The sequence below is a fragment of the Poecilia mexicana genome, unplaced genomic scaffold (assembly GCF_051168715.1).
Source record: "Poecilia mexicana isolate PSO_F unplaced genomic scaffold, ASM5116871v1 scaffold_6, whole genome shotgun sequence".
NCBI classification, from domain to species: Eukaryota; Metazoa; Chordata; class Actinopteri; order Cyprinodontiformes; family Poeciliidae; genus Poecilia; species Poecilia mexicana.
Genome location: NW_028263375.1, coordinates 26,273,961 through 26,292,941, shown reverse-complemented (window position 1 = coordinate 26,292,941; position 18,981 = coordinate 26,273,961). Strand labels below are relative to the sequence as shown.

General features: G+C 39.2%; 1 protein-coding gene across 1 annotated transcript; it reads right to left on the bottom strand.

The window, feature by feature from the left end:
* Positions 1-1,094: 1,094 nt before the first annotated feature.
* Positions 1,095-18,200, bottom strand: slc6a13 (solute carrier family 6 member 13). The gene is made up of 15 exons (XM_014986027.2): positions 17,865-18,200; positions 14,031-14,240; positions 12,927-13,061; positions 11,382-11,522; positions 9,690-9,771; positions 9,383-9,515; positions 9,159-9,293; positions 7,046-7,149; positions 6,757-6,881; positions 6,540-6,652; positions 6,328-6,465; positions 5,455-5,557; positions 5,262-5,362; positions 4,841-5,011; positions 1,095-3,494 (listed from the first exon to the last, which is right to left on the bottom strand). The coding sequence occupies exons 1-15, from the start codon at positions 17,869-17,871 to the stop codon at positions 3,330-3,332; spliced, it is 1,863 nt and encodes a 620-aa protein (XP_014841513.2). The 5' UTR covers positions 17,872-18,200; the 3' UTR covers positions 1,095-3,329.
* Between the last annotated feature and the right edge of the window lie 781 nt (positions 18,201-18,981).

Here is an 18,981-nt window from a genome sequence, read left to right as displayed (position 1 = left end):
AAAGAAACATTACTGCAGCGACCCCTGCCGGACAAGTCCAAGGGGAAAAAAAATCTTGGTTTTGTGGATCTTGAGGTTTGAAAAACCAAAATGTAAAATAAGTTGGGAAATAATAATAAAACCATATTAATAAAGAAATGGCTCCACCAAGTCACAGTTAAAATGCGAACAAACAAAATATATAATTAAAAGAAATTGAGTTTAGAGTGTCAAAGTCAGTGGGCCGGTCAAACACGATTCAAGGCAAGATGATTGGCCTACGTCTGAGTTGCTGTGCAGGTCAACCAATCATATTTTACCATCTGTTTGACGACCTATCTATCGTGATTGGCCAACGGAATGTGAAATAAATACAGGTTGATATAAATAAAAGTGTTTTAAACAAATTATATATGAAGTTTTATTTTATTTTAATGTGTATTAAATTAAAAATGTGTTAATTTACTTTTTTACCTTAAAAATATAAAATAAATATATGTTTATACTAAATAATTACGTTTAAATTGTTTAGTAAGCATATATTTTATTTGTCTCATGTAATGATAGGATATACTATACAGCTACATATATAAGTATGTAGTTAAAATTATTTATGGGATTGTGCCATTTTGGTTCTACAATAGCAAGCAACCATATTTATGATTAACCGCATTAGAACTTATATAATGTTGAATTTTAAGGAGGAAATTCTCAGAGTATTGATTGTCAGACAGAAAATGGGAGTGCCTACATCTTCCAGAAAAAAACTTATCAAATTTGTTGATGATTAATTAGCAGTAATCTAAACTGTGGAACAAGAATAGTCAAAAACTTAACCTTGTTTATACCAGTAAATCTTGCCAGACTCCTTCAAATATGTACACAGAGTGATATCTTTTCCACTTACTTTCCATGGGGGTATTTTTACACAGCCTGTGACTTAGCAGTAACTCTCAACTGTTTCCACAACATATTCATCCCCTCAAAAGGTAGGTCTTAGGTCTTTCAATGACACAGTTTGAAAACGTGACAGTTCAAATGCAAAGTGACAAGTGTTATAACGTGCAGACAGAAAGTTATGCTTCCAACAAGAACATTCCAACTACAACAACAGATTGTTTTATTATCTTTATTTATATATATACCAAAACATTATATGAAATCAGGTAAGATAAAATGATTAACATCCCACAAAAAACTGAAAGCACTGCTTTAAAATTAAGGTGATATTAATCAGTCATAAAAACATATTTCACAATAGAAAAGTTGTATAAATTGTTCTGTATAGTAATCGGTTATCGTACATTCATTCCCACATGTGAACGAACCAAGTCTGAGGTTTCTCGTGTGCACCAGAAAGAGAAGTCAAATAAGGCTTTTTTTTTTTTTTTTAAGAAACATATCAACCAGCTTTCCCAGATCAACACCGTGTTTAAGAACCTTTGCATTTTAATGGCATAAAAAAAACTGTATATTAGATACAAGACAACCCCGGCTAAGTTAAAACTGTGTCAATATCAAAAGTAAAAGGAAACAATAAAAAAAAGACAAACAAAATAACCATGCAACTCTGCAAAAGTTTAATAAAGCAGGTGAAAAATTAAATCGTAATCCCAAAGTATTACAATGGGACACAAAAAACAAAACAGCTTATCTGATTGGTCCTTTGAGGTACATTCCTCACCTCAAGTTCTCTCAAGCAGCACTTATTAGTATACTTCGGTAAAAAAAAAATAGAAAGAAAGAAAAAGAAAAAAAAGTGTGCATTATTCAGAGTGTTGAAATAAAGGGTTCCTACACAGATTTCCACTTTTTAGGCTCAAATGTTTACATTTAGAACATTTTGGACATTGGAGTGCAATACAATCATTTCAAAAACACCTGCACAGTAATCAGATGGGTTTTTTTTCAACAAAGCATAAAAAAACTACAACACTGATGTTGGCTCCTGATTTTTTTGTTTTGACACTTTAAAGGTCTTTTCCATTGCTGGTTGTTTTTTTTGTTTTTTTTATTCTACTCCAATTCTTTAATGTTTGACATCAAAAGCGACTTGAATGAGAAGAACTTGCCTGCATAGATCAGCGGACGTAGACATGACTATTCATGCCATTATTTAAATAAAAATAGAATTTACGAGACAACATGGATCTTGTAATTTCTAATTTTTTTCATATTTTCTTTCATCATATTTTAAATTCCTAATCAATAATCAGTGAATTTATTTAATTCACTGATTATTGATTGATCAGGTTGACAGGAAAGAAAATAAATACTTCAGCACATACACTTTTGAAATATAGTGTATGTATATATACTATATACATACACAAATGCAGTTGTCTATTCCTGTAATCCAGAAACATTTAATTATTGCTGAAATGTATTTATTCATTTTGTATTGTCCTGTATTGTTATTTATTTAAATGGCCACATATTTGCTTAAGGCTTACTGTGGCATTAAATGTGACACTTTTGGCCTTCAGTGAAGAAGCAGTGAAATGTCTGTTTTTTAAATTTTTCCTTAGCAAGTCGGTGATGGCGAACATCTTGAATTTAACATCCAATGTGGAAAATCACAGATAAAACATAAAGTGTATTATTCAAATATAAAACAGAGTAAAAAATCATGTTGATTGTAGAAATTTCCATTTGTTTACTAGAAAAAGGTACGATAAGAAATAAAGTCTGGAAACTTAAACCATATTTTCAAAAGAATGATCTTTTTCCCAATAATTCCAGGTTTCCAGACTTTTCAAACTTTTTCAAGATAGTGTATGAACCAGCAGAGATGACAGAGGTCATCCCTGCAGAACTGTATCCAAAACATACGTATATGTTGCATTAATAATAATAATAATGATAAAAAAATGCAATTAAAAAGTCAACAATATTATTCAAGTTAGCTTTTCATGAACACTGCAGTCAAGTGTCGGGACACTTCTTGTGCTCCGTCTGCTGCAGGCCAGGCCGTTAAAAATTAACGAAAGTTACCGAAACGTCGCGTCAAACTAACTGAACATTACAGATGTCCATAACAGGCGAAAAGGCTTCCTTAGAAAGCAAATTTCTTTGCCACTGAGAACCTATAGTGGTCACATTTTCAAATGTACACATTACTCTGCCATGGGCAAATGAGATGTTAACACGCTCTCCCAAAGAAGATGGGGAATGTTTTGTTCAAGGCACCGGGGAACGAGGGAGGAAGATCCAGTAGCAAGAGGTGCAGTTACAGGTGCGGTGGCTCTGAAAGTCTTCACCTGAGGTAAGGGGAGAGAGAGAGAGAGAGAGAGAGAGAGAGAGAGAGAGAGAGAGAGAGAGAGAGAAAGGAAGAAAGAAAGAAACGGTCTCTAGCAGTGAGACTCCTTTTCATCTACAGCGAAGTAGCCGTCTCTGGTGGGAGGAGCTTTCTGCTGGGGCTTGTCGCCGTCTCCAGGTTGGACGCCCATCAGCCTCTCTTGCTGCTGCTTCGTCATTGGTAAGTCAGTGGAAGGAGTGGTGAGAAGAATGAGGCGCTGTAAAGTGTGTAGCACAAATTAAATGAAAACACAATTAAAAAAAAATCAAGTCACTGTCTAGATAAGATTGGTCTGTTAAAGTTGTAATATATTTTCTAGGAACATAGTCCATTTTATGACATAATCCAGTATCTATGTTACCTTTGGTTCTTGTAAAAAATGCTGTGACTCAAAAGAATTTTTATTTCCTGATTTCACACCTTGAAATTGAGCCTCTGTCTCTTTAACAACTCCTGCTCTTTCTGAAACTCTGCCTTCGGGGAGTCATCTCAACTTCTCTCATCTATTAACCGTCTTAAAAAAGTTTTTACCGGCGTTTCACTGAGAAGTAGCTCACACATGCGCAGTTTCACCAGGTGTTTGCTAATTACTGCTGGCTAGTCTGAAGGAGCTGAGTGGGAGAGAGGAGGAGGAGGAGGAGGAAGGGTGCCCTGCGAGACAGACACTCAGAAGCTTGGAAACTGCAGCTGTGAGGAGGAGCTGCGCCTTGAAGGCAGAGCTAGGTCCGTCCAGGCGTTTTGCACAGCAGAATGGTTGCCACGGGAGATTGAAGAATTTATTAAACATGCATAAAAGAAAAAAGGCATCACTCCAGATGTGTTTTTGGGGTGGAAATAACATTATGACATCATGTAGGACTCAAAAGACTCAATTTTACATGATTCTGCCCCTTTAATAAGCCCATATTTTATCATATCTAATCTCTATTTATCTGGAGTCAATATATTACTCTTGAAAGTATGAAGATAGATAAATCACTACCAGCCTTTCCATTGCTTCTTAAAGCATGCCAATACTCTCAAAACATGATTTTCTGAAACAAAAAGAGCCTTCTGAGGTCCAAGTCACCTCCATACTTGTATGGAAGATAACAGCACCATCTTGAATATGATGGATTTTATGTTTGATTTAAAAAAAAATACTATTTTGACCGGAATAGGCACTTTGGTCACCAATATTTTGATGTGTAAAGACAAAGTACACCATGGGCAGATCCCAAGTCCATCACAAGGTAATACAGAGAGAAAACCAATTGTTGAATCTTCAGAGCCAAAGTTGGGATTCGCACCCAGGACCTTCTTGATGAAAGGAAACAAGAGCTCAAAACGCTAACATGCAAGCTACACAGCAAATCCTTAGTTTTTTTGCAGACTGACGTCTAGAGATATGTTAATATCCAGTGTGCATGCCACTTGTGTTTTTATACAGATTCTAAGAGCGTCTTCATTCATGTTTTCCAATTTTTTTTTTACATAAAGCAAAGAAAAAAAAAAACAGAAAACGGATAAAAACGTTCCCTCCTGCACTCAACTCGGTACATCTAAAAACGAGATGAAACTTACCTCTTTAAGCGTTCCTGGTGTGCAGTAGAGTTTCCCTGCCGCCCACAGAGGGATGCAGAGCATGGAGGACAGAGCCAGAACCCAGCCAATTCCGTCCCCCCATACTGGGTACACGTATTCATTGTTGTACTTCAGAGGTGAGTACTTGATCAAGGCAAAGGCAAAGGTTCCCTATGAAGTGAAAACAAAAAGTCATGTTGGTTATTCTACTTGCAAGTCTTTAATATGTGTATTACTTTCATACAATAACTGATATTTGTATTTCAACATAACTTTCTTTATTAAGACGGAGACGAAGAAAAAGCTGCTGTTTGCTGCTTTGAGAATTAGTAAACTGCAATTTTAATGTCGTCCTGAAGGGGTCGCTGTTGTTTCAGCAACATGCTGTAAAAAGCCCACTGAAAATAAACATGAAACCTACAAAGCACGTTGCCGGGGTGAAGAAGAGCCAGCAGAATTTAATGACGGGGCCGGGACGGTACCCGATCATGTCCTCTATGTTGTCATAGTAACGATCAGCACCTGAGGGAAGACACAGTTTCACTTCCGTCAGCGCTTTGAAACGACTTATTTATGAAAAGAAAGACACCCCACAGCTAAATACATTGACTCACCGTAAACCCAGGCAATGCAAACAGTCTCAAAAATAGCCACGAAAAGAAGGCACATCCCGCTGGCTGCGTAGTAGTCGAACAGCTGGAAGACGTACATGCCTCCCTGTAGGCACAGACAGGCAAGAGTTCAACTAAATACAATCAGATATCTACATTTGCCTTGCATGGTTTATAGTTATTAGCTAGAATGAATTTCAGCTTGACCTTTTTATTATTTTCCCTGACGTTTTATTCGCTTTTTCAAAATTTTCTTAAAGCTTTTTCATGACAGTATAATATAACACAGATAATCTGTGAAAAAAATAAAGTTCCTTTGCTTTCTGCCAGTGCTAACTAACAGTTCCAACCAATGAAAGCCAGGGGGAGGGTCTTAGTGCTGTCAATCACCCTCATGTATGTTCGATCTTTTCACAGATTATCCATCTCATATAATACTGTCACGACAGATAGTTTTAACAAATGAGGAAAAACATATTTTTGGAGAAATTACATGCTGCAGCTTTAAGCAGGGATTCCCCCAGTGTATTACAAGCCTGGCGGGCCACCAGGCTTTACTTGTGCCCCCACCAGGCTTAGCATTGGTTATTGTTTTTTAAGTCTTTTTAAATTGTTTGCATTTTTTAATATTTTATAGTTGATGTTCAGGTATTAATCCTCCAATCTTTCAGTAACACATAATTATCAAGTGATATATTTTCAAATTTCCTGTCAACTTTAAACATTTTTAACTCATAAACAAGACGGGCCGCTGGATGAATGGCTACCGTAGCAACCAACCAAGAGGCTTAGCAGGTTTTCTGGGGGAAACCTTGTTTAAGGTTACACCAGCATATGCTCACTGGCATTTATGTACCCTCTGAAGTGTGTTTGTACCTCTGTCAGCATGATGAGTCCCAAAAGGAAGGACACCACAGCTACCGCCAGGATGAAGAGCTCCCTGCGGTTTTTGCGGCGGAAGACGGAGGGATACATGTCCACCATGGCCGTCACCAAGCTCTCCACGCACACGAACTAACACAGTGAAGAAGTACAAATCAAAACACGACTCGGCATGAATCGAACAGCTTTTGTGTTGTCGATTGTACCTGACTGTCCAGTCCCAGGAACACAATCATTACGAAGAAACAGCAGGCCCAGAGAGGGGAAACAGGCATCATGGTGACAGCACGAGGATATGCTATGAAGGCCAAACCGGGACCTGGATACACACACAAAAAAAAGACCTCTTTGTTGGATGTTGAAAACAAATAAATGCTTAAATGTCTTTAAGCTTCCAGCGACTCTGTTGGAATAAACACACACCAGATTCGGCCACTTCTGAGATCGGCACGTTTTGCTCAAAGGACATGAAACCCAAAATGGAGAAGATGGCAAAGCCGGCGAGAAAACTTGTGCCGCTGTTCAGGAAACAGAGACACATGCAGTCCCTGGAGACGGCAGAAACAAGGCATAATGTTTAAAACACACCGATCTAGAGCACACTGAGGTTTTGTAATAAGAAAATGGCAACTTCTATAACGACGTAATGAGGCGAAACAAGTGATATTAAAGATAATGTAGACAGAAAAACAGACTTTTTTTTTAGCCTTACCTGTAGCAGTTGTTGTTGTATTTGTTGTAGCTTCCTAAGGCTGTAAGGCAGCCCAGGCAGATGGCATATGAGAAAAAGATCTGTGTTCCAGCATCCATCCAGACCTTGGCACATAGAAATCATTTACTTATTAAAGTCCAGAGGGACTAATATACATGTGCAGGGTAAAGATATATGCTTTAAGGCTGTACAGTCATCAAGCCAGAATTTCAAAGCGTGACTAGAAGACAGCCAGCCCTTTGAAAGTCTTTAGCTGGATGATCTGTGAGGACATGTTCTATACCCCATTCATCATCTCAGAGAGCACAGCTGTGCAGTTTGGCAGTCGCCAGTTGAAACTTGCTCCTTTCCTTTAGGTGATAGAAGACAAAACATTTTGTTCCTATCGTGGTTTGAGCGCCTATGCTACCTCGGTGCTACGCAGCCACGCGACCACTCTCCCTCACCCGATGACCAATGGGGCCACAAGTGTCAATTTTGTCTCCAACTTCACCTTCCTGCATAACCGAGCGCCGAATTGTACGTGCTAAAAACGGCTAGCCCCTCCTTTTGAGCCAAAAAGACCAAAATACTTTGAGCACTCACATTCTGAAATGAAAAGGTAGCGCACACAAACACATGATATTTGAACTACAAGATCTGCTCTCCTCTAAAGTCCCTTCGTAATAACCACACCGAATCGTTGCTCTGGTCATTACAACCGCATTAGGCATCCCATAATCACCAAAATATGTAAAGCTCAAAAAGGAACTCTCTGCACAAAAGCCAAGACACGTAAAAGACATTTAAAAATCTTTAAATAATTAAGTACTAGCCCATGCTCTTGAATTAGGGTGGCACAGTTTCAGGAAAATATTGAATTAACTCCTTCAATTACACTTTAGTAGCTTTAGGTTTGCTAGTTTGTGTGTTAGCCTACTTAAATCCTTAGTAATTGGGTCTTAGTCGAATTATCTATTTTAAATATTGATTATATTAATCACCACTTGCTGGTGACTTTTCCTCTGAATTTTAGCTGAAGTGTTACTTGATTCATCAACTCAACAAATTTTAATTTCAAGAAACTTACAAAACACTAGTGCACCTTCTTCAAATCTGCGGTAGAGATTGCTCACCATAAAGAAACTAATTCATCTTGTAAACTGATTTAGCTGGATTGTGACACTAAACGGTTTCTAACCCTAGCTTCATATGGTTTTGTGTAATTTACTAATTTGGTTTTGCCTTCCTTCCTGTTGCATACAGGACAGAAAATCTGGCTGACTGGAGTTCCAGCCAACAGATACTTCCCAGATAGCGGCTCCACCAGCCTAGCTTGACTTGGCTAGCACTCTCGGGACTCCTATTCATTCCCTGAGACATAAGAGGAAAGGAAAAGGAGGGAGGGCTGTTTCTGGGATTGTCATGCTGGACCGGTAGGTCTTCAGATTGTAGCTCTCATAGAGAAGTGAACAAAACAATCAATCTGCATATTAGAAATTCTCCAGCAGGACAAAAAAACTGATTTACATGGCCCAATTACAATTTGGTCAATGAAATTTCATCTAATTTTAATTTCCCTGCTGTTGACAGCGTCTTAAGTCACAAGTTACTGGGTGAGATGATTTGAACTTTGCAGTCATTGTGAAGTCAATTTACACCATTTGTTCATTTGCAGGAGGAATCAGAAGCTACTAACATAAATTCATAACTTATTTTAAAGCTAAAGACTTAATCTGTCTGTCTATTCTAACATACAATCGAAACCAGAAACTATATAAAAGAAGACATGAGTTTATTTCAAACTGTCTGACGTGAATTCAGAATAAACTTTTCCCATCATTTTTTTTATATTTGCTAAATAATGAGAGAGAGAATTTTTTTTAAGGCAGTTTTTATGACTTTCCTCAGTCAAAAGTTCAAATACGCTATAGATTACTGTACCTTTAAACAATTTGGGACATTCGATGCCAAGTCTTTGGAAGCTTCTGACAGGTTTATTGATAATACCCGAGTTAATTTGAGACACACCTGCAGGTGTCATTTAAGGCACACCTGAATCATGGGAAAGTCGAAAGAAACCAGTCACCGTATCAGGAAGAGAACTGCGGACTTGCACAAGTCTTAAACCTACCTGGGGGTCAGACAGTCGTCCCAAATCGGGGTAAAGGTAGAAGTGGATTCCCCTCAAGGCTCCGGGCAAAGTGACTCCTCTGATCAGTAGGACCAGCAGCATGATGTACGGGAACGTAGCCGTGAAGTAAACCACCTGCAAGGAAACACAGCAACTCTGTCAAACTATCAGTCCGCTCTGCATTATTTCCGCTCATATACCTCAACCCATAGAGGCGGTTTCACCTTCCCAGTTGATTTGACTCCCTTCCAGATGCAGAAGTAGCAGATGACCCACGCGACGGCCAAGCAGGCGACCAGATCCCAGTTCAGCGCGCCAATGTGGTCAATGCCAGAGGAAATTCTCAGGACTCTGCGCCTGCAGGACACAAGCAATCCCAGGATCACTCCGACGTACTTTGACAAACGAGCAACACAATCTGAAGCGATTCCAACTCTGAAAGAAACTCGAATCTCTTGTCGAGTGACGGATATCTGGTGAGCTACCTTGAGGAGCCGGCGAAACAAAGGGATGAGGAAAAACAGAACTTACTCCCAAAACTCAATGACGGGAGAGGTGGCGTTCTCATGGTGATTGACGGAGCCGTTTCCCCTCTGAAATGCCATACAGGAATCTTGAATGAAGAACAGACAAAAAGGACATTCATTCCCGCGAAGAAATCCAAGCTTTCTCAGAGGTTTCCAAGTTACACTCGGATGAGAGAAGCAATGCCGCCGCTGAGAGGGAACAGTGAAGTGGAGCGGGAACACTCAGTCTTAAAACAAGTAGCTATACGAATGAATGAAATGATGAGGGAAACCACTGAAAAACATCTGAGTTGTGACATTCAATTATAGTTCCTCAAAAAAAAAAAAAAAGCTTGAATTTGGAGGCTGTGGGTACATGCTAGCAAGCTATTAGCGGGAAAGCTAACGTGCTGCCGAGGTTAAGTTCAATAGACAACAACAGGAAGTTTTGATGTTAGTCTTAAACTACATAGAATTACAAATATTCTTCTGCATTTAAATGTTAAACATAAGCAGCAGCCAGATAGATATCCAGGTAGTTTGAAGTTTCTGAGTTGAGGTAAAAAAAAAAAAAAAAATTCAGACTTTCTATTTTGTTTACTAATGAATCTTTAAAGGTGGAAGCCCAGCCAACTGCTCAGTTATGTTCCTATCTATCTTATCTTTGTTCACTATAACCCAGTTATTAGTCAACAAATGTCTTTCTTTCATTGTTACAAGAAAAGAATAACACAAAGAAGCAGGATGTGTACAAACCTGTAATCTCAAAACCACTGTAGTCTGACAGGTTTTTTACTGCTCTGAATGTGCCTCAGAACTTGAAAGTCAAATCTAACAACCATGTCACACATTCAGTATGTTGAGCCCATTCTCGTTACAAGGCGAATAAAAGTAGGACTGGCTAATCCTCCGGGGCTCATGATGCGTTTGAAATTGTATTTAAAGTAGGATTTTTTTTTTTGAAATTTCACATCTGAGGCAAATTGTAAAAACGGAGTTACTAATTGTTGTGGCACATCTGGTGCACTCAATAGTCAGAGGTCAGAGTCGTAAATTAGAAAATAAGTACTACAAACTGCATGGCAAACTGCTATTATCTATACAAGACAAAGACGATGCATTTGTCTTCTCTTCATAAAGACTGAAAAAAAAGAGGATTTTGTACCGTCCTGTGTTTTGCCTCTGGTTTAACGAAATCCAAGCTTTCAGAAATATAATAAATACTTCATACCTCTAACTTTCTTTGTGTTTTACACATGCAGCATCCATGATGGATACCAAACTAATGGCTGTTTGGAGACCTTTCACTTTCCAATTCAGATTTGTGACTTTGTTGCATTTCCACCTGGGAACTTGAACAATCCAACTTTCAAGTCGTAATAGAAGCTGATGACAACGTACGTTTTCTTTCTCATTATATTTTAACATGTTTGCAAGTAGAGGTCGTCCATTAGTACTGTCTGAATTTTTACGTCTATCTTATACCTGCAACTTTCACTGTGTTTTATACACTGCCCTGCCAGTATGGATGTTGAACTTCAGGGGATTTTTTGCTGTTGTTGTTGCATTTCCAACTGGGAACTCGACTTCTCCACCTAAATTTCTGAGTATGCATAAAATGCAGCATGAATCCACAGAAAAACTGTCCACATTGAGAAACAACTGACCCTGCCTGGGGTAATGAAAAACAGTGCTGTCGTCCCATCGTTCGCCTCACCTGTGTTCCACGTGTTGTTGCAAGACGCCCAGGGCAGATCCCAGGTGAAGGAGTTGAAGAGAAAGAATAAGGCCCAGGCCAGCACAACAATGTAGTAGATGTTCAGGAGAGCGACAATCACCTGGGTGGCATAACCCACTCCTGATATGCAAAAAAAGAGAAGGGAGTCATTTAAAAAACACAAAAGTAAGTGAGAACAGTTTGTTGAGCATTCTTCCACTCAATCTAAGCTGAAGCTTTAGATTCACATGGAAGTAATCTTTGCACATTTCTAATGACTCCCAGGCATCCAAGTTCTGGATTAAAGCTTTGCTTCTGCACGTGCGTCTTTTCCCAGATGTCATTCCTCAAGTTTCCTTAGTAGACACTCCCATTAAAAAACAAAACAAAAACAAAAACACTTAATACATAGCCTCCTATTGTTTCCACATCTATTTAACAGACTTCAGTGTGGCATGTGTACTAATTCTAATAATTCACAACCACAAACGTTTTGCACTGACATGTCTGGAATTCCTCTGTCAAGCCACAGCGTTGCGCAGACACGTTTGCTTGTTTTTTTCCACGGTGACGCCCCGAGTTTCTTATGGATCTTATGTGGTCCATAAGAATGCAGCTTACTGTGTATTTCTGCACTGACCTACCAAACGATATTTACCTTTGACATATATAGACGTGTTGCAGAGTAACGCCAGCTCCCGGCTGCAGGCCGAAAAACTGCTCACCAACAAGGACCAGAGGTTTTAGCTCTGAATGCGTTAAATCCTAAATGTATGCGTGGTATATAAAAGAGAAAGGGATGCATTGCTTTGCAACTGATTGCCAACACTATGACAACTAGATAACAGAAAAAAGTTTAAATGAAACAAAAATAGCGAGGAAGAGGGAAGTAGGTTATTTAAGCTAGCTTGACTTTGACAACCTTAACATGTAGATGTGCTGTGGAACTCGGTTTAAAAAAAAAAGAAAAGGCGACCCACACACCAACTTTCTCACCGATCATCAGCAGAGCAAATGTTTAGCTAATAATAATAATAATCACAAAATAAACATAAAGCATGAAAACATGATGCTTTAACAGACTGAATGTTCTCTTCTTTGTGTGGGAAATGTTTGCGTGTTTTTTGGTGTTCAGTCCTGATACATTTGTGGCGTTGTCAGTCAGTTGCTATGGCAACGAGTCTGTACTTAGCACAGCCAACACAGAGAGCAGCAGAAAAAGAATATGAGTGGTCTTGAGTTATTCTTCAAAGGTTTTTCTGTGTTATTTTTCCCTTTGTTGTGGCACAAAACACTAAATTAAGAATAGCTACATGTCCAGGTTTCATTTTGTTACCTGAATTGTACGACTGCGGCGCAGCTAAAGACAACACAAATTAAAAAAATAAATAAATAAATAAAAAATTGACTTTTTGCCCTCAGTTGTTGTGCGCATGCTCGAAAGTTCTGGACGTAAACAATAACATGAAAACATGCCTACAGAAGAGAAATAATCTCAAAGTGTTTCAAGGCAGAATAATAATAATAATAAAAAAAACACATTACCTTCAAATAATGGGCAAATTTTCCGCCAGCAAGTGATGCCGCCCTCACTGGTGTACTGTCCCAAAGAAGTCTCCAGGAGGAACACGGGGATGCCACAAGCAAACAGGAAGATGAGGTATGGAATAAAAAAAGCCCCTGTATACATTTAGGCAACAGTTCATAAACACGTTAAGACTGTCTAACACTTGCAGCTGGGTAAGCAAAAACACAGCATCTTGCATAAATATCTATGCCCCTTAAGCCATTCCACATTTTGTTGGAATCACAAACTTCAAATGACTTTGGATTCTGCAGCACCACAAGCCTTTTGGGCAATGTCTCCACCAGATTTCGACATCGACACACTGTTCCCATTCCTCTCCGCACAACAGCAGAAGCTTGGTCAGACCGACTGGTTAACTTTTGTAAACAGCAGTTTTTAAATGACACTCTGTATTTATTGTTTAGGTGGTTTCTGAAGGCTCTCAGTTGCAGTGGATTTTATGTGGTGGTATCAGAGAAAAAAGGACTCAGTGGTATGTTGTACAACTGGGAATCATTTTCCTTCCATCTCAGATTATGCACTAATTTGCATTGGTCTACCACATACAATCATAATAAAATCTATGAAAGTTTGTGGTTGTAACATGTCAGATTTTGTAAAAGCTCTCCTTTAAAAAGGATAATACTATCTGAACACTTTTCTACGTAGCGTGTGGCATCACAACATTGGTTTCTTTTATTTATTTTCATAAATGACATCCAGCTATCTTTGCATGTATAAACTCTGTCCAAAATGTCTGTGTTTGTCGGTGAGGTCTAAAATCCTCAGATGTGACCTTGCAAATGCTATTGATTATTCCTACCACTAACTCAATGTGGCTTCTGCTCCATATTAAATACGTGCAAATAATCGAGTACAGCAGGTGAACAGCGTTAGTGCCACAAATGTGGGGCATGACAATGAAAAGTAAAAAGAAAGTCCACCAGGTTCAGCTGGGCTACGGTTTCTTTTCACATTCCAGTTACCGCACCCTGGTTCCATTTTAACTTAATTAGGTCCTGGTCCCTTTAGACATCAGACGGTTACCAAGAACCATAAAGATGACGATTCTTAGAGCTCACCTCCTCCGTTCTTGTAGCAGAGGTAGGGGAAGCGCCAGACGTTACCCAGACCGATAATTTCCCCGGCGACAGACAGGACAAACTCGATCTTGTTGCCCCACTGGCCCCTGTCCATCATCTTCTCCTCCGCGCTGGGGACAATGTCCAGCGGCCTGCCGTGACCGTTGGATGGCTCCGCCTTGGACGTGTTTTCTGCATCTCGTTTTTCACCTGCATCAAACAGACGGACAAAAGTTTTCCCTGATTTTATGGAGAGATGTTGACATTTTCGAGTATTTCCACAAATTGTTAATTTGAACACAAATGTACGCCACGTGCATCATATCTATGAATGTAAGAACTTTTATGTGTATTAGGTTTTTTTCTTTTATTTAAGAAGCATGCATTAATTTGAGTTGATCCATCCAATAAAACTACAATAAAATGCATTGAAGTTTATGGTTGTGTTGAGACTAAATGACGAAAGGTTCATCGGGTTCATAAACCTTTGCAAAGACCTGGAGATACAGTCTGTAGTTTATAGCAAAAGCCAGAATGCTTAATAATTACTCCAAGGCGTTTAGCAACTTATAATAAACTTCTAAATTTGCCCTTAGGAGCTCTGATGATATGCAGTCGCCATTTTGATATGGGTTGTACAGGTTGCACAGGGCGGCATGAGAAAATTGTGTTGCTCACAGAAAAAAAAAAAGCTACATTCACATAGCAAGTCTTGATGCTCAATTCTGATGTTTTGCTGATATATGTTTTGCTGATATCTGATTAATTTTTTGCACGGTTGTTCATCCTACTAATTAAATGCAACTACAATCAAACTCCTGTGTGAACGGTTTCCTAAAGAGACCAGCAGAGGCAGAAGAAGAACGGCACACATTATTATTTACATCCGTCATTTACGGACATAACAGTCCGTAAATGACGGGGTCTACGGACTGATTTTAGAAGTTATTCAGCAATGGGAGTCAACGGTATTGTCACAAAATCATAACACGAAGGAAGGTAATAGAAAGAAAGCACTTACTTGTAAAAGTAGATAATTGCCATTTAATACCGCATAGCGAAGAGTCGCACATTGGATTTCTTTGTATGAAATGATCAAAATTGGGCCATTCAGATTGCGGTGAAGAAGCTGGATATGAGTCACATTTGCATGTTGTGTGAAGATATGGAAGTTCACTTTAACATATTTTTGTTTTTGTTATGTATGTGAGATAAGATAAAATAAAACAAAAATGTATAAAACTACATATTGGTTCCCCATATTTAAGAATGAGTCCTCCGCAATTTATAGCTCGTAGTATGTGCAGCGTTTAAGGAGTTAATATCCCATGAATTTTAAGACTTTTTAACGAGCATTGTAATGGATTGAAGCTCCTTTTATCGTGACCTTGAATGTTCAGGATTTTGATTGGATGACGAGAGGCTGGTTAAAGAAAACAAAACAGAAAAATCAAGATCCCCAAAGAGGGAAACATATTTTCAGTACCATGGCTAGTTCTTAAGAGTTATAATGATGACATGCAAACGGCACCAAATCTGTTTTTCGCAGTCCAAATGGGCCCTTTCTTTTGGATGAGGTCACCACTGACTTCAGGTTATGAGTTTGGAGCTGGTGGATCCCTGAGCCGGACCCAGTTCTGGGTCCAGTGCTGCTGAAATAAAAGTCCCACAGAGGAGGAAACAGGCGGCCCACTGACTGTGCTCACTCCTGTCAGGTTGCATTAACAGACTTCTCACCGGCCCCTCCGCTGCCCCTTTCCCCCTCCCACCATGTGGTCACAGCTACTGACCAAACGCAAACAAGCTGCTGATCAGTCTGCAGGAAACACGCTCACTCTAACTCAGCTACGAGATTCCATCAAACACATCTAACCTCTGTCATATTTTCACCTTTCATGCCAATAAACACAAATTATACCATGTGTGGCCAATCTAGCTGCAGCTTTTCTTTTTCTTTTTTTTTTTAATGAAAAAGCAACACATGGGATGGGAATTCCATTTATTCGTCTGTTTTGTGCGAAGCTACCTTTAGGAATGTGCTCCTGCTGTCAGAGCGCAGAGGTCGAGCACAAGCGTGACTCTGTGCGGGGTGCGCGCACGGGGGGTTTGGAAACGGGAGCCGCTTTGAGGGCCAAGGTCTGCGGCGACGGGAGCCAAATTGTGACCGTGGTAAAAATAGAGTTCCTTGTCTTCGGAGGGCACTTTGCTGAGCGGTCAGAGACTATTAGGCTGCTTAGATCTACGTGAGAACAGAAAGCTTGTCGTTTTAAAGCGACTTGTGACATTTCTTGCATAAAGGCAATTATTGGGCTGGCCTCTTATTCATGTCAGAAGCTGACACGTCCATAAATGCCTGTGCCCAGAGGCTCTCTCAGCTGAATGAAACACAACTCGTTTAGTTACTCAACAGAGTCACGAACAGGAGAGCAGCATTATCTTAACCGCCTTAACTTCACCAATGCCTCTCAAGCTAATTGTTTTTCCTATGAACTGCCACATCCTCAGTGCTCAGCTTTAATGCTGGTATTTAATTTGCAGTGTTATCCTACAGGGATTTCGGAAATTGATCACAGATTCGATCGGAATCGGGCGTTATGTGCAGATCGGGCATCGGATATATATTTGCTCTAAACATGGATGTTGATATAATAGTTAGCATCTACTGTTATGTTCAGACTGTGGATTGCAGTGTAAGACTGAAGGTGCTCACATTTTCTCACCAAGAAATGACCTGCTTTCTTTCACTTTCACTCGTCTCTCCAGTTCATTTCTTTTCTCTTTTCGTTGTTATTGGATAATAACTGAGATTCATCAGTTATTAATGTAAAATGTACTCATTCAGCTGCTTATTTTAGACATTACTTATAAAGTGATTTTTAAGCATGCAGCCCAAATTCCGTTTTTATTACAGACATTAATGCAAAACAAACCATCTCAGATTTTATTTTTGTTTTGGGAAAAGTAGCACAAATGTCATCCACAGCCAATGTATCCGTTTCATCTCAACTCAGATTCCCATGATCTTTTGGGTAACACTTTATTTGAAGGGGGGTTGAATAAGACTGTCATGACACTGTCATAAACATGACATAACACCTGTCATGAGCATGAATAAGCCTTCATGAATATTTATGACTGTTGTCATAAAGCGTCTTTGGGTAAATTATGACACTTTTAATACAAAGTTGACATTATTCAAAATGTATTTGTTATGACAACTTGACATTAACCAAGAAATCATTACTGTTTAAACTTTACCTTGAATCAGTAATACTTTTATAACAAATTTATATCAGTAATGATTTCCTGGTTAATGTCAAGTTGTCATAACCCACAGGCATTGTTCACTGGTCTAATCAGTCGATTTTTGTTCAAAGAAACAAAAAAATACCAATAAGCTCAAGAATTTATTGGTATTTTTGATGGGACCTAAATTTCAAACTCCAACTTGTGACATATCAATGAAACTTGCTATTTATTGTGCTATTAGCCTCAATCTATTAGCTCCCATCTGGCTGCCTTTTACTAAATTTATTAATCAAGTCAACACGAAAAATAAAAAAAATAGCAGGGTAACAACTGCTTAACAGGTTGAGCTGCAACCTCAAGCTTTAGCTGACAGTTCTTCAGCTTTTGGATGAATGTTAGGCAAACATTTTTTTTCCCTCTCCTCCAAGCATTCGTGTGGAGTTCCGCTGCTTGGAAACCCACACACAAAAAAGTTTGAAGATAACTATAGATGTATATATGTTTTGCTTGTCAAAGCCAGCTAGCAATCGAGACGGATGATTATTAAACTAAAACATGATCGGTAAATAATTATGTGGCACCCACCTTTCATAATGTTGACAGACGGCAGCCTTCAAGGAAGAGAGCGGGGCTGTCGTATGCGGGCCGGCCACTGTTTCTGGTTTCACTATATAACATGCATTGAGGGGCGGAGATAGAAGAAACTCAAAACTCTGGCGCAGCCTACATTGAGATTTTCCCTCTGCTTTGCCTCTCGCTGAAGAAACGCCCCCTTTATCCATTCACACTCAAACACACACACACACACACGCACACGCACACACACTCATGCCCTACAGCACACTGGAGGTCTGTGCTGCCTCAGTGTGGTGGGCTGATTGCGTAACCTTTTGACAGGCTAGTTCTCTCCCAGGGGTCCTGCATAAACTGCAAGGGACAAGAAAGAAGAAGAAGAAGAAGAAGAAGAAGAAGAAGAAAAAAGTCACGCTGGATAAGAAGAGTTTGTCTGATTGTGTCATATGTATGCAAATGTGTTTCGCTGATGCAAATTATTTATTAGCTGAAGCTTGCCTGACAACTATTTTTGTTGTTGTAGCTGTTTGTTTTAAAGTACAAAAAGGCAGAGTAATTTTGAGCAAAGAGCTATGCCAATATTTCAGACGTCTGCGTCTTGCGGATGGTAATTAAAATGTCGCTCCATCTTCGTGAAGCTGCTGCTGCTTCCAAACAGCCTTAATTCGGCCCCCGGAAAGCCGTCTTTATTCTCCGCAGCCAGATTTGCTCCTCACAGGCCCAGCTGCCCATTCACAGCATTTTCCCACCACAGGAGTCCAGAGAGTGGACTGGTTCGACTGAAGCGTTTGTTTTATGGTCACAATCCAGGGTTTGGTTTTTTTTTAAATGTATTTTTATTAGTATTTATTTATTGGAGACTGGGAAGCAAAACAGGGAAGGAGATTCACTCCTGCTTTTCATTTCTAAAAACGCTTTGGTGTGAGTTGAAAACACATTTATTTTAGGAATAAAAATCTGAAAAGTGTGGTGTGCATTTAAATTTGGCCCAGTTTTCTTTGACACCCCTAAAAAACAAACAAGACAACAAGTTGCTTTCTGCAGCAACCTAATGGACCTGCTTGTAATTTGCTCTCAGTGACAGGTCAGGGAGAAAGTTGTGGAGAAATTTCTAACAGATGAGACCAAT

Bases quoted from the DNA above. Each gene is read 5' to 3' on its own strand.
- slc6a13 (XM_014986027.2), bottom strand. The intron at 6,653-6,756 runs GTGTGTGTTTAT...GTGTGTATCCAG, and splicing joins CTCAGAAGTGGCCGAATCTG to GTCCCGGTTTGGCCTTCATA. The intron at 5,012-5,261 runs GTAGGTTTCATG...TTCACTTCATAG, and splicing joins TCACCCCGGCAACGTGCTTT to GGAACCTTTGCCTTTGCCTT.